The 16,139-nt window shown below is 38.0% G+C and overlaps 1 protein-coding gene across 7 annotated transcripts in view; it reads right to left on the bottom strand.

Annotated features, from left to right (window-relative positions):
* Positions 1-2,787: 2,787 nt before the first annotated feature.
* Cyp2c6 (cytochrome P450, family 2, subfamily C, polypeptide 6) overlaps positions 2,788-16,139 on the bottom strand; it is a 37,779-nt gene continuing 24,427 nt past the window's right edge. For 3 of the 7 annotated variants that reach the window (XM_087550334.1, XM_087550350.1, XM_087550372.1), the window contains 4 exons: positions 9,104-9,245; positions 6,014-6,201; positions 4,114-4,269; positions 2,788-3,113 (listed from right to left, as the gene is read on the bottom strand). In XM_087550334.1, coding sequence (XP_087406460.1) covers positions 3,084-3,113; positions 4,114-4,269; positions 6,014-6,201; positions 9,104-9,245 — 516 coding nt within the window. In that variant the 3' untranslated portion in view covers positions 2,788-3,083. Of the gene's footprint in view, positions 3,114-4,113; positions 4,412-6,013; positions 6,202-9,103; positions 9,246-16,139 lie in introns of all 7 variants that reach the window. The other 4 variants (XM_087550341.1, XM_087550361.1, XR_015619959.1 and 1 more) reach the window with 3 other exon arrangements.

The raw sequence follows: 16,139 nt of genomic DNA, 5'->3' as shown, positions 1-16,139 counted from the left end.
CACCTGGGAGGAAGAGAACAGGGGAGGAAAAAAGGTGGGCAGAATCAGGCACTGAAAGAGACAGGAGAGAGAAACAGAGGGTCAGGAGATACAGTAGCAATATGTAGCAGTGGGGGATGAAGAAATGGGGTAGAGACTGGAGGGTCTAAGATACCAGGAAAGCAAAAGGCTCTCAGGACTCAAGAGTAATGACTTTAGCCAAAAGGCACAGGGAAGGGGAGATAGAACCTATTGAGACCACTTTCAGTAGATAGGCACAACCCCCATTTGATGTAAAGTGCCATCCACCCATCTCAAGGTTTTTAACACATTAATATTCCTGTTCAAAGGAAGAACAGGGACAAAAAATGGAGCAGAGACTGAAGGAAGGAACATGGGGGGACAATCTCATCTGGGTATTTATTCTGTCTGCAGACACCAATCTTGACACTGTTGCTGTTGACAAGAGGCAAATGCTAACAGGAACCTAGTCTACCTGTTAACTGGGAGGTTCATCCAGCAACTGATCAGTGCAGATGTAGAAGCTTGGAGCCAACCATCACACTGAGCTCCAGGCCTCTGGTAGGGGAGACAACAGAAGGAATGGGGTAGCAGAGGGGGATTGCAGCCCCATAGAAAGAGCAACATCAGCTATCCAGACTACCTAGTGCTCCCAGGAATTATAGCACCAAGGGTTGTACAGGGAAGGATCCACGGCTCCAGATACATATATGGCTAAGGATGGCCTTATCTGACATCAATGGGGGAAAGCCAGAGGTACTGGGGAGATTTGATGCCCCAGCATAAGAGGATGCTGGAATGGTGGAGCAGGAGTGGGTGGATGGGGTGGGAAGCACCCTAATGTAGGCAAAGCTGAGAGGGGAGATGGTAGATGGCATGGGTGTGGTATAGTGAGTTAACTGGGAAGGGAGATATCATTTGAAGTGTAAACAAATGGAATAATTAATTTTCTGTGCCCAGGACCTTAATGAACTGGCCAAATAGCTCCCTGCACCAATATCCTATGGGGGAGAGAGTTGGACATTCAGAAGTGTAGATACTTCTGAGAAGTGAGAGGAGAAGATCCTCTGCCCACAGTCCAGACCCAAGAGAATTGCACAGTGCCATCTGTGGCCACTGGGTGCAAGAACCTATAGGAGCAATTAGGGGCAGGACCCTTTAATTCCTGCCCACGCCTAGAGCTGGAAGACAGTCCCAGAAGCGCCACCACAGTTGAGAGCAGACATAAGACCCACTTTTCTGCTACCAAGTGACCTGCTTGGTGGATTCAGGATACACAGAGGCAGAATTCCTTGGGGTCAGAGCCCTTCCTGTTTTTGGCTCTGCCCGGAAGTGAACTGGCACCATCCCACAGTTTCGTGCACCCAAATCCCATGGGAAAAAGTTCTTACTAGCACAAATACCAAGTGGTCAGTCCTAAAAGCACATGTATACAAAAAAAATCATTATGAGAACACAGCCTAGATAATCAACTATTCAGAGCCATAACAGTTCACATAGATGGAAGCAAAGACCAAAGGGGTCTGCATTAGGTCCTCTGCATACATGATGTGGTTGCATAGCTTAGTGTTTTGGGGACTCCTAACAGGAGGAATTCTGGGTATCTCTGCCTCATTTGTCTACTCTTTGGACCATTTTCCTCTTCCTTGTCGAGTAGGACCTTGATATGACGATTTGTAGCTAATCTCGCCACACCTTTTAATGCCAAGTTGGCTTGATATCCCTAGAAGGCCTGCTATTTTCTGAAGGGAAATGAAAGAACAATGGATCTGGGGAAGAATAACGGTTCCTTCAAGAGGAACTTGAAGAAGTGGAATGTTGGGGGAGGGGCTGTAGTGAGGAGATTCTATATGAAGAAAGAATAAATCAAAGGAAAAAGCACTAAGAGTTTTTTGTCAGTATTGTTGAAAGCAAATCTTCACACAACCTGCATGTTTATTCCTCCCTGTGAGTTGTCTTCATTGTATTTGTCTACAGAGTTCTTCAGTTTCTCATCAGCATTTATATGTTTCAAACACAAATACTGCTAGTGGCTATACTTAACATTCAGGAAAAAAAAGCTTTCTTACTAATCTCCCATTCACGTTCCCTTTTATATTAGTTAAAGGGGAAGATAATGTGTGCATGACTAGTTGCATGTTTGAGAAGAGAGTCATATCTATGTAAAGGCCAGAAGTAAAACTTTTACTAGTACTGTTTCTGTTAGAAACATCTTGTCTTGTTTTGCGAAACAGTTTATCTCCCTAGTATGGCTATTAATCTAGTATGGTGACCAGGAAACCCAAGGGATCCTCCTGTGCCTGCCTCTCAAACCCTGGTATAATGAGCACATGCACTGACTTTGAGACATGCACTGAAGATGAAGGTTGGGTCTTCAGACTTGAATGAAAAGGGCAACAGGAGGAACCTGTTCCTCCCCAGAACTGCCACTTTACATGCTCTGTTATCATTATACGGAACAACATGATATATTGAGAATCTAGTGTTTTGGTTTTAGCCTGAATTGTAAGGAAACACTGAACAAAGGCAACTCAATCAAAAGATCTTATTTTTGAGAACATAAAGAAGATAAATTTCTGTGAATTACCAGTGCTATAGCTAAACCACAGTAAGAACTCAAATTTAGATATACATAGGTACATGAGATTGGGAGACTGTTACAGAGAATAGGGAAGTGCAGATATATGTGAGCAGTGACTCCAGAAACTGGAAAATGCAATGTGTATATTTCTTGAATCTTGAGGACTGTAGGAGTTATTTGAAGGGAGAAAATACAATACATCCGGAGCCAGGCAATTTGATCTCTTTATTTATTTATTTATTTATTTTTTTTTGGTTCTTTTTTTCGGAGCTGGGGACCGAACCCAGGGCCTTGCGCTTCCTAGGTAAGCGCTCTACCACTGAGCTAAATCCCCAGCCAATTTGATCTCTTTAGAGAGGAATGAAGCACAGCTCATAAAATGGTGGCAGAGAGGCAAATCCATTGAAAACTGGAGTTGTATCGATATCCTTTGGGTGAAGTACAGATTTCAGCTTAAAGTTTTGTAAAATCGTGGTCAGGAATAAAAATAACTCCATGCGGGCTAGGCCCTCTCCTGCACACATCCGTTTTCCTAGGAGGAAAATGCCAAAAAAGGTAATTATTCCTTGTACACGGTGTTGACCTGAGATGTACTGCACTGGTACAAAAAATACAAGGGAATAACAGTAACTACTGAGTTAAAGCATACATTTTTTTAGATTAATGGATGGCTAAAGGAAAAACATTTTAGACAAAAAGAGTCATTTTTCAAACTAACATATGATATCAAAGAATACATCATTCAAAAGTACTAGTCACCTAGATAGATGTTATGATCTTACCTATATTCAAAGCAAGAGGAAAGTTGTGGAGGGGGAGGTTTTTAATTTTTCATAAAGAACATAAAACTAAGGTAGCACACACACTACAGAAATGTACTTTATATCCACTGTTCATACCCTGAATTTGGGAGAGGGGAACCCTGAGGCCACTGCAGGGCATGATGGCATATCTACAATATTTTCATCAAACTAAGGTGATCTGAAAATTTTTCAAAAGAGAGAAAATGTCCTCTTCAATTGGTTAACAAACATCAAAGAAATGATCTCCATTTTCTTTTGAATATTATTTGTGACCTATACCCTTTGAGTAAGTTAGACATTTTAATGAGAATGCTGCTCTATGTTTTGTACAAAATGTAATGTGTGAAAGAGCAAGGTATGAACTTTTCCCAGTATCCCTCTGGCCTAGGGATATGTGATAATCTCACATGCATTAACTATACTGTATTGGCATGAAGTAATCACTCCTCTGTTTCCTGTATATGTTTTAGGCCCCTTGGTGCTTTTCTATGTTTTAGGAGACATAGCTTATTATCCAGTCTGGAGGTGAGTAAGAGCAAAGAAGGAATTTAATTTTGAAGAAGTCTCCATTTTCATGGGGAGTAAGTAAAATGTAAGTGAAGTTTAGTTTCTAGAATGGTATCCTTGGTATTTCTGTAATTTACCTAAAAGAAGAAAGCAAATTCCCTATACTCTAGGTTTCTCAATTTATGAATAACTGATAAACAATCAAAACACTCATTTTCATACCCTGATAAAGAAGGTGGTCATATCAAGGACAGTGCATACACAATGAAAATTATGCTCCTTATCATGCAGATGCAAGCTATCAGCACATGTAGAGTCACACTCTAAGTCCCCACGGTTCTGCATGTCACTGGAACCATGGAAATGAGTTTCTATTACCTGCTGAGAAAGGCATGAAATAGTCACTTTTCTTAAACTTTCCATTCCCATCTAAAAAGTGGCCAGGGTCAAATATCTCTGGGTCGGGGAATTCCTTGCTGTCATGCAGCACTGATGAGAGTGATGTTATTATTGTTGTTCCCTGTAATGACACACAGAAGAGTAACAAACAAGCAAGTTACAAAAATTCATGACTTATAAGGAAAATAGTAAATAACATAGTTCAATCTTCTGGTCCATAGGTAAGATTAAGTTTAAAGAATATCAGGTATATTTATGACAGAGAAAGCATAGGAAGAGTATGAGAACTGTGACAGTGATGTTACTAAAGTGCCTTCAGATCAATTTTAGGTCAGTACTTCAGTAGTGAAATCATCATCTCTAGCAGAATTTTAAGCAAGCAACATGGCTGCTTGGGCAAGAGATCATATCCAAACTCCTTTTAGATCTGTGTGACCTGGCTATAATACAGATATGCCTTAAATTCCAGGAGACAAAGGCAAACAAACCTCTGAGTTCAAGACCAGTATTGCATAGAGGAAGTTTCAGTTAAACCAAAGCATAGGTCCAGGAATGGTAGCATACACCCTTAATCCCAGCACTCAGGAGACAGAGACATATAAATCTCTGAGTTCCATTTAATTAGTTGCATTAGTTCAGTGACCTAAAAGACAGGAGAAAGGAGTGGAGTTCATGGTAGTTCATTTTGTGGAGTTCAGCAGCAGTTTTTATCAGGGGCAGATTTACAGAGACAGGTTTCAAGGAGAACAAGTTAGACACAAGTAAAGTCAGAATGACTCAGACAATATAAAGAGTCAAAAGATTAGAATAGATTGCCAGAGTTAGTTTGATTGGGTGAGAATCTGAGAGAAGTCAGATTGAATCAGTCAGCTTGGAGAGAAGTTTGGGCCAAAAGAACTGAGTTAAACCAGCCAACCAGAGTTCAAAAAGAACAAGAAAGGATGTGCTTATTTAGCATTAAACCTAGATGACAACTTCATCAGGTGAATAAAATTTACCCTTACAAAGTTCATATCAAAAACATTATTCATCACAACCAGACTGGTTAAATCCAGAAATGCTTGGATGACCCTACCCAAAAGAAGAGAACACTTCTCATACTCATGAGAAAAACGTATACTTACTTAGGTCATACAGCTCAAAGATACAAATGCTACATATTTTCTCTACCTTGAGAGTCATGGTTAAAATATTTGTGTGTTTTAGGCTTTTTAACTTAGGGTATATGTTGGGACTAGATAGCTAAATGCAGGTGATTGTCAGTGGAAACGCATGGGGGTAGTAGAATACATGTTAAATGAAAGTAGAAAGGACAGTACTGGGGGCAGGATTTAAAGAGGTAGTAAAGTTATATGAAAGGGAAAGTTGGCAAAAAAATGAAGGCTTAAACAAAATGTGATGTATGTAAGAAGTTATGTAGAAACCTACATAGCATTCCCAATGGGAAACTCACAGTCCAAGGAAAAAATATGTAATAAAGGGGTATAATTGAATGTGTATATTATCAAAGAACAGGGCAAGTATGATAGAAGTGATAAGTTTAAGCATGGATAGAGAAATAAGGAAAAGAAAAAAATGAGGGTTAAGGATTCAATCATATCCTCAATCCTCAGGGAATACCATGAAAGAATGGGGAGAAAAAATGTAGGAATCAAAGGTAAAGTGTGACTGAGAAGACTGGAGCACACAGCACAGATGTGCAGCAGAGAAAAGGAAAGCTTACCTTGGGTATTAGGTAGTTCCTGAACTTAATGTCACAGGTCACCGCATGTGGCAGGTTGGTAGGAATGAGGTCAATGAACCTCTGGACCTCATGAATCATGGCATCTGTGTAGGGCATGCGGCTCCTGTCCTGCATGCAAGGGCTGCGATGTTTGCCAACCACACGATCAATCTCTTCCTGGACTTTAGCTGGTTGGTCACAGTAGAAGTGTTGAAATGGGAAAGAAGTAAATTGTTTATCACAATGCATGACTACATGATGCACAAAAGTAGCATTACAAATGCATTTTATATCCAGGAGTACATTAAGGCATGCAGATATGCTATATATAGATGCATATCACTATCTCACTAATAGCTGTTAAAATACATCACTATGTATTATTATAATAACAAGAACAAAAGGATTAAGTAAATACTTCAAGTAGCATAACAACATAAATAACCGTCATATCATAGTCTGAAAAAGATAATTAGAAATCAAACATTGAATTTTTGTCAAAAATATATCTTAAAATATCTTTAGTGTGTGTGTGTGTGTGTGTGTGTGTGAGAGAGAGAGAGAGAGAGAGAGAGAGAGAGAGAGAGAGAGAGAGAGAGAGAGAGAGAGAAATTTGGTGGGATATAATGTTCATAATAGGTCACCGTCAAAGTCAACAAGTGCTTCTGAAGTATAAACATATTTGTCAATAATTAATGTTTGCTATGCAGCCAATTACATAAAATATCTTCTGTTGTGAAAAATGAAAAGCATGAATTACAGTTATATTCCATATGCTAAAAGACAGCTTCAAAAAGACAACACAAGCATCACACTTTCTGTTACTTCATGAACAATGTGTTTGATTTCAGAATTTAGTTATTCCAATTTTCACTGTGAGATTCATTGACAGTATATAAATATGATTATCCATCATGAAAAATTTGATCATCTTCTACTAGTACTAGTCATTTATATTTAGTTTGCAATATTCCATTTTATGAGTTTAAAATTGTATCTAAGTATTTAAATTCATAGCTCTTGAAATAAAAGCTCAGTTGATGTAGGCATCAGACCACATATTACTTCTCCTTTTTCCCTCATCTTTGTTCATGCATGCAGGATCCACATGGTAAAGACAGAATAGAGATCTCTATAGGTCATGTGTCCAGAAACCTAGCCTTTATCTTATCTTTCTATGTGGGCTGTTCTGATTCCTGGAGCCCATGACTTCCTTGACCCTGATTCAGAGAAGTAGATAAAAATATTCTCAGGTGTTTCATTAAGAAAAGACACATTTCTACGAATACTGGAGTCCAGGCTTACATTTTTGCTTAGCAGTCTCAAGGCAAGTGTTTACATGTGACTCAGGGGTCTTTCTAGAGGATGTCATGCTTATATTTAGTCTGATGTTCTGAAATTCTGTGACTGTTTCTTGGATTAGTGGTTTCATTCTCTTCACATTGCAGAGTATTTAGAATGGTTTATTAAGGTGATAGATAACACACACACACACACACACACACACACACACACACAGTTACTAACTTAACTAAGAGGTAGATCTTGCCACTAAAATTCACAAGCAAATTAGAGAAAGGTGCTCTGATCCTCTCAATTCTGGAACTGGAACATGGTCACTCTTCCCCTTTCATCCCTGTAGATTGCTCTTTCTCTGTCAGCCACTAAAGATCTTTGAATACAGGGCTACTTAGGCTGACTCTTTAAAAGCAACTCTGTCTTCTTCCATGGGGGACACTTAGTCACTGCAGGACTGTGGGTAGAAAGGGAGCCCAAGCAAGAAGAGACCCCTTTTATAAACCTTTTATAGCCCTATGTTGGCTCCTTATTGTTTTCAATCGACATCCATACTGTAACTGTAGAAATGTAGTTTACATGTTCATCTGATATCTATGTTACAGTGTCATCTTCCCTGCCCCATTTTTCTTTGTTCCTCATTACACTGTTGTATTTAAGTATTTTTGTGAAGCTCTTAATCATGTGACATTTTCCATTTCTCCTACCCTTTAATTATTAATTATTATTCATATTTTTGCTAGAGTCACTTTAATGTAAATTACATAAAATTGAGAGGTGAACTTCATATATGCTAAAATATTGAATGTATTTAAAAGTAACTTTTGGGTTGGCACAATCAGATGCTTTCTCCAGGGTACACACTCCCCTTTAAGAGGAAACAGAGGGAACCACGTCCCCTTTGGAAGAAATTAAGACAGTTCTTATGGATGCTCTATTTACTCTGATGACAATAATATAAGAAAAACGTCTGTCGCACTTTGTTATTTCCTTTTTTCTATCTCCAGATGTTAGACTAATGAAAGCATTAAAACTGCATACTTACCACATGTGCAATAGTAACATTTAAAGCTATCTGGCTACATAAGTGTCATAGGGAAACTTTTGTTCTATCCAGTAATATATTTTTTTCTTAAATTTTAAGTATACAGACCTATTCAGAAGCATGATAGATAACTTAATAAATACTGTAAAATAATAATAGTAGAATAACTTTTCTATAATAATATTTTTAAAATAAATGCTGCTGGTACAACTGGAATAAGTGTGAGCAATATAGGTTGCATGGAAATGGATATTTGAAATAATAACATTCCTTTTTCTATAACTATTGCCTTATATGGAAATAACTTTCTAATGAATTTATTATTTTTACTCCTTCTCAGAGTAGACATTATCTCAGATAAGCTCAGAAATTCCAGAATTCATGCTTATTTCAGTGAAGTAAGTTTTCACCTCTGTATACCTCAAAATTAGGTTTATTAGAAACAAAGAAGGTAAGTACAAAAAGTTGCCTGCTCTGAAAACCTAATTTGGGGACAAAAAATGTATAGGCAAAGCAAGCCAAAGAAGGCTGTAAGTGCCTTTCCCAGATTATCTCCAAAAGAACCCAGACACTTAACAGCATTCTTTTCCTATGTGGACAGTCTCTTCATTCCTCTCATTCATCCTACACTTTCTGGCCAGTAGCACAAAAAGTCAAGGGCAGACTTTTCTAAGAATAATACACAGGACATCAACAACGTCTTCCCAGCATACAATGAGAATGCCAAGGTTCACCACCTGTGTCCTTACCTGTGACCTCTGGACACTTCAGCAGGAGCAACAGAGCATATCTCAGTGTTGTGCTTGTTGTCTCTGTCCCAGCACCAAACAAATCAGTCACAGTGATTGATAAGTTTTCAAGTGTAAATTCCGAATGTGGATTGTGATTTTCCTAAAAATTGGTTGATGTAATTTTCTGGTAAATTGTTTACAAGCACCTATGATAACAATGATTCTACAATATCACCCCATTTTCTGCATGGTTACCAACACAGAACTGAAAATGTAGTGCCAGAAGAAATTAGCACAACATTGCAGAGACTAATACAGAGGATCTAAATTTCATTCCGTACACTCATATATTTTTGCTTGAATTCAGAGATACTCTACATCTAAATTTGTATGATAAAAATTAGCATCAAGACTTAAAAGGATGTAAACAAGATTGTTGTTCATTCATTAAAAACAAAAATCCATATGCTAAATATAGTGAGAAAAAAATCAAAGGCATTTGACTCTAACAATATGGGGGGTCTCTGTTATGCTACAACTGGTCTATAATCCAAACTGCTTGCACTGTAGTAAAATAAACCAGTTCTTTCTTTAAGGTATTTGTACTACTCTTAAATCAATAGGATTGAGAAAGTGGTTACACACTGTTCAAGATGTTACAAGCTTATATTACACATTTGTTATTCATTGCTTTGTTCACAACTTTATGGACTCAATATTGCTGCAAATTTGCACCAAAGTTGAACTTGTAAAAAGTATAAAAGTTCAAATATCTAGAAGGAATGGGGAAAAAGTAGTCTCACAATGTGAAAATACCATGGCTCCATTCCATAAGCGAGTTCACTAGTAACATGTCATGTATAGGGAAGAATAATTAGACCATATAAACTGAGGAGAGAATAGGTCATGAAGACAGGGGAAATACACACAAATAGCTCTACTAGGATGAAGGAGAGAGTATATATAACATAATTATGAAAACGATGAATAAAGCTTAGCAGATAGCATACGGTAGGGATTTCATCATATTATATCTATGGATATTTAGTCAGGATATGATTATTCATATATCCTAATTTAAAAATAAGTAACACTACAGTGTTTGATATTATGTAATAACACTATTAACACAATTTAAATCACCTTATCTATGTTAGTATCTGTGAAAAATACACATCTCCCTTTCTCACATTACTTCAGGTACTTTTGTTTCCTGAAATTCATTTTATCTTATCGTTCTGGTGGATCCTACCGAAAAATCATGAGAAGTCATATATTGTCTTTTTTCTTATTTTACTAGCCCTAGTACAGTGGTCCAGACCATGGGAATCGTCTGGGAAAGACTAGTAAAAGCATGTATTCTTCAATTCTAATTCTTTATTTCAGACAACAAAGTACGGCATGAAAGACAGCAAATCATAACCTGCACCTGCACTTATGAATAAATTTTTACAAATCTATGTCACATCCTGTTGTCCATTTTTTAATAGAAAGATGGCACTAAATGATTGTGGCCATATGTTCTTTCTATGGAAAATAAGTATTCATGAGCTGACCCTACACAGAAAAATGTTTACAAGTCTATGCTCTAGCACAGTCATACTGATTGGTCTCTTTGAAAATTTCAGACCAATTCCTCTTATGAATATCAATGAAAAATTACTCAATAAATATCTTACAAAACAAATCCAGGAACACATTAAAATGATCATACATCATGATAAAGTAGGCTTCATCACAGGGATGCAGGGATGGTTCATTATACAGAAATTCATCAAGATTATTCACCAAATAAACAAATTCAAAGAAAAAGCCACATAATCATCTCATTAGATGCTGAAAACGCGTTTGATAAAATCCAACATCCCTTCATGTTAAAAGTCTTGGAAAGATCAGAAACTCAAGGCCCATACCTGAACATAGTAAAAGCACTATACAACAAACCAGTAGACAACATCAAACTAAATGGAGAGAAACTTTAAATAATCCCACTAAAATCAGGAACTAGACAAGGCTGCCCAATCTCCCCCTTCTTATTCAATGTAGTACTCAAATTATACCTAGAGCAATTGGAAAAAAATGAGGCAAAGAGGATATAGTTAGAAAGGAAGAACTCAAAATATCACTATTTGCAGATGATATGACAGTATATTTAAATAAGCCCAAAAGATCTACCAGAGAAATCCTCAATGTGGTAAATGGCAGCAAAGTGGCTGGGTATAAAACTAACTCAAACAAATGAGTGGCCTTCCTCTACACAAAGGAAAAACAGGCTGAGAATGAAATTAGGGAAATGACACCCTTCATAATAGTCACAATTAATATAAAATACCTCTGTGGAACTCTCATCAAGGAAGCAAAATATCTGTATGACAAGAACTTCAAGTCTCTGAAGAAAGACCTCAGAAGATGGAAAGATCTCCCCTGCTCAAGGATTGGCAGGATTGATATTGTAAAATTGGCCATCTTGCCAAAAGCAATCTACAAATTCAGTGCAATTCCCATCAAAATTCCAACTCAATTCTTCATAGAATTAGAAAGAGAAACTTGCAAATTCATTTGGAATAACAAAAAAACCCAGGGAAGCAAAAACTATTCTCAACAATAAAAGAACTTCTGGGTTAATCATAGTCCCTGACCTCAAGATGTATTACAGAGTAATAGTGATAAAATCTGTTTGGTTTTGGGACAGAGACAGACTGGTAGATCAATGGTATAGAAATGAAGAGTCTGAAATGAACATACACACCTACAGTCATTTGATCTTTGACATAGGAGCTAAAAACAGCCAATGGAAAAAAAGATCGCATTTTCAACATATGGTGTTTTCAACTGGCAGTCAGTAGGTAGAAGAATCCAAATTGTTTCATTCCCTTGTTTATAATAATAATAATCATTTATTGTTTCTGCTTTTTCACTAGGATATTTTTATTTACATTTCAAATAATATCCCCTTTCCTGGATTGAAATCCATAAGCCCCTAGCTCATTTTCCCTTCCACTTCTTCTATGAGGGTGTTTCCCCAACCAACCAACAACCCCTTCCCACCAACCTCCAATAAGCCTATTAAAAAATGTGGTACAGAAGTAAACAAAGAATTCTCAGTGAGGAATATGGAATTGCTGAAAAGTACCTAAAGAAATGTTGAACATCCGTAGACATCAGGGAAATGCAAATCAAAACAACTCTGAGATTCTACCTCATACCAGTCAGAATGGATAAGATAAAAAACTCAGGTGACAGCAGATGCTGGCGAGGATGTGGAGAAAGAGGAATACTTTTCCATTGTTGCTGGGATTGAAAGCTGATACAATCACTCTGGAAATTAGTGTGGAGTTTCCTAAGAAAAAATGGACATAGGACTACCTGAGGAATCAGCTATACCACTCCTCAGCATATACCCAAAAGATGTTCCACTGTATAACAAGGACACATACTCCACTATGGTCACAGCAGCCTTCTTAATAATAGACAGGTGCTGGAAAGAACACAGATGTCCTTTAAGAAAAGAATGGAGACAGAAAATGTGGTACAGTTACACAATGGAATACTACTCAACTATTAAAAAGAATGACTTCATGAAAAATAAAATTCTTACACAAATGGATGAAAGTATAAAATATCATCCTCAGTGTAGTAAGCCAAACACAAAAAATCACACGTGGCATGCACTCACTGATAAGTGGATATTAGCCCAAAAGCTCTGATTACCTTATGGACTATCCATATGAAGCTCAAGAAGGACAACCAAAGTTTAGATGCTTCAGTATTTCTTAGAAGGTAGAACAAAAATATTCATAAGAGGAAATATGGAGACAAGATGGGAGCACAGACTGAAGGAAAGGCCATACAGAGACTCTGCACTTGGTGTTTCAGCCCATATATAGTCACCAAACCTAGACAATATTGCTGATTCCAAGAAGTACATGCTGAAAGGAGCCTGATATTGTTGTCTTCTGAGAGACTCTGCCAGATCATGACAAATACAGGTTGGCTTGCAGCCAACTGAAAATAGGGTCCCAATTGGATAAGTTAGAGAAAGTATTAAGGGAGCTGAATGGGTTTGCAACCCCTTAAGAAAAATAATACCATTCTGGAAATCAGTCTGGAGGTTCCTCAGAAAATTGGACATTGAACTGCCTGAGGATCCAGCTATACGTCTCTTCGGCATATACCCAAAAGATGCCCCAACATATAAAAAATACACGTGCTCCACTATGTCCATAGCAGCCTTATTTATAATAGCCAGAAGCTGGAAAAAACCCAGATGCCCTTCACCAGAGGAATGGATACAGAAAATGTGGTACATCTACACAATGGAATATTACTCAGCTATCAAAAACAATGACTTTATGAAATTCGTAGGCAAATGGTTGGAACTGGAAAATATCATCCTGAGTGAGGTAGCCCAATCACAGAAAAACACACATGGTATGCACTCATTGATAAGCGACTATTAGCCCAAATGCTTGAATTACCCTAGATGCCTAGAACAAATGAAACTCAAGATGGATGATCAAAATGTGAATGCTTCACTCCTTCTTTAAAAGGGGAACAAGAATACCCTTGGCAGGTATTCTTGCCAAGGGCAAAGGTGAAAATAGATACAGAAGGAACACCCATTCAGAGCCTGCCCCACATGTGGCCCATACATATACAGCCATCCAATTAGACAGGATGGATGAAGCAAAGAAGTGCAGGCCGACAGAAGCCGGATGTAGATCGCTCCTGAGAGACACAGCCAGAATACAGCAAATATAGAGGTGAATGCCAGCAGCAAACCACTGAACTGAGAACGGGACCCCCGTTGAAGGAATCAGAGAAAGAACTCGAAGAGACTGAAGGAGCTCGAGACCCCTTATGAACAACAATGCCAAGCAACCAGAGCTTCCAGGGACTAAGCCACTACCTATGGACTATACATGGACTGACCCTGGACTCTGACTTCATAGGTAGCAATGAATATTCTAGTAAGATCACCAGTGGAAGGGGAAGCCCTTGGTCCTGCTAAGACTGAACCCCCAGTGAATGTGATTGTTGGGGGGAGGGCGGCAATAGGGGGAGGATGGGGAGGGGAACACCCATAAAGAAGGGGAGGGGGAGGGGTTAGGGAGATGTTTGCCCGGAAACTGGGAAAGGGAATAACAATCGAAATGTAAATAAGAAACACAAGTTAATAAAAAAAAGGAAACAATAGCCGATAAATAAAAGGAAATATTATAAGTTCAAATAATTACAAAATGAAAAAGAAAAACATTACCAACAAACCGGAGCTTCTAAGGACTAAACCACCATCCAAGAGTATACGTGGACATACTCATGGCTCCAGGTGCATATGTAGCAGAGTATGCCATTGTCAGCCCCGAATTGGAGGAGAAGCCCTTGGTCCTGCCAAGGCTTGGTGCCCAATTGTAGGGGAAAGTCAGAGCAGAGAGTTGGGTAGGGGTGGATGGGAGGCTGGGGGAACACTCTCCCAGAAACAGAGGAAGGGGGAGATGGAATAGGGGGTTTATGCATGGGAAACTGGATAAGGCTATACCATTTCAAATGTAAATTTTAAAATATCCAACAAAAAAAACCTTTTTATTATTTATTTTACTTTTCATTTAAATTTTCTTGGACACTTTATATATTTACATTTCAAATGTTATCCCCTTTCCCTCCTCTCCCAGAATCTCCTCCCCTGTCCCTCTCCTTCTATGAAGATGCTCCCACTCCCACCTACCCACTCCAACATCTATACTCTTGCATTACCCCACATTGAAGACAGGAGACTTCCAAGGACCAACTGCTTTTCCTCCTATTGATGCTGGACAATGCCACCCTCTGCTACATATTCTCTACTTACCAAATGCTACATAGCAGACAATAACTAAGTGCTGCTCTTCATACCCAGTTTTCTAAGTCCACTTAACAGTGTGTCTGGATCCAAATGTAGAATCTAAAAGTTGATTGCATACTATGCTTTCTGACTTCATTGCCAATGTAATACATGTGCGTAAATTACTTAAATGATATATAGGATATTCATTGGTTTTCTCCTAAATATTCTTAAGAAGTATGTCTTTCCCAGTTTACATTCCAGATAACAAAATATTGCTGTTCACAGAGATCAGCATTTGAGCTCAAAACAGTAATTTCTGAGAAGCTTTTAAATGATACTAACCTTTCACAGTTAGGTTATATGTATATATGATCATATATTCATATACAGAGTTGTACACATGCATGTGCATATACAAATATGCACCCATATACATATGTCAGGTTTGCAGGCACACATTCCATATAATTAATAGTCCTATACTACAAATAATAAAGTGACTACCTTGTCTTGGCATTTTATTACAAATAAAATTAATTTGTGACCGGGGTTGCTTGTTCATAAGTGCTAAATACAAAGTGTTGATAGCAGTAAAGCTAATAAGACTGACTTATACTTACTTCTCATTAGCTTAATTTGGTTAAGTAGTTTTCAATTTCCCATCTACAGTTTTACTATTGTGCACATTTTCTAAGTTACTCAGATTTATCTGGCTCAATGCAACTTGTACTGAGTTGTTCAACTGCCACTCTATGTGTGCCTTAGTCCAGAATAGCTGATACTTCCACTCAGGTCCATAGCTTCCACTACCAAAGATTGAGAAACTCCTCCCTCACCTGCGGTCCTTACCCAGGGTCAAATCCTATCCCTAATCTGCATCTGGAACCTCTGGTCTATATCACTGGTCATATAACGTCACCATCTTGGATATTCACTGGTAAATAAAACTATGAGTATTACAAGATACCTAACTACATTTGGATTAGTTTTAAAGCCTGCAGCAAGGAATTTAGTACCCAGAAATGTGTTGCTGGTTAAAAGCCCATGGATGGAGAAGCCAAAAACCCGAGGTTACAGCTTACTGATGTTATAATGCTAATGGTCATAATGTTCAACTACTGTGTGTGTGTGTGTGTATGTGTGTGTTTGTGTGTGTGTGTGTGTGTGTGTATACATAAACTTGGGCTGTTATAAATTTAGGTACAATAAGTTTCTGTTTACAGATTAGAA

Source organism: Rattus norvegicus, chromosome 1 (genome assembly GCF_021556685.1).
Source record: "Rattus norvegicus strain SHRSP/BbbUtx chromosome 1, alternate assembly SHRSP_T2T, whole genome shotgun sequence".
Classification (NCBI taxonomy): domain Eukaryota; kingdom Metazoa; phylum Chordata; class Mammalia; order Rodentia; family Muridae; genus Rattus; species Rattus norvegicus.
The sequence above is the reverse complement of the archived record's forward strand: the minus strand, read 5'-3'. Positions and strand labels throughout refer to the sequence as shown.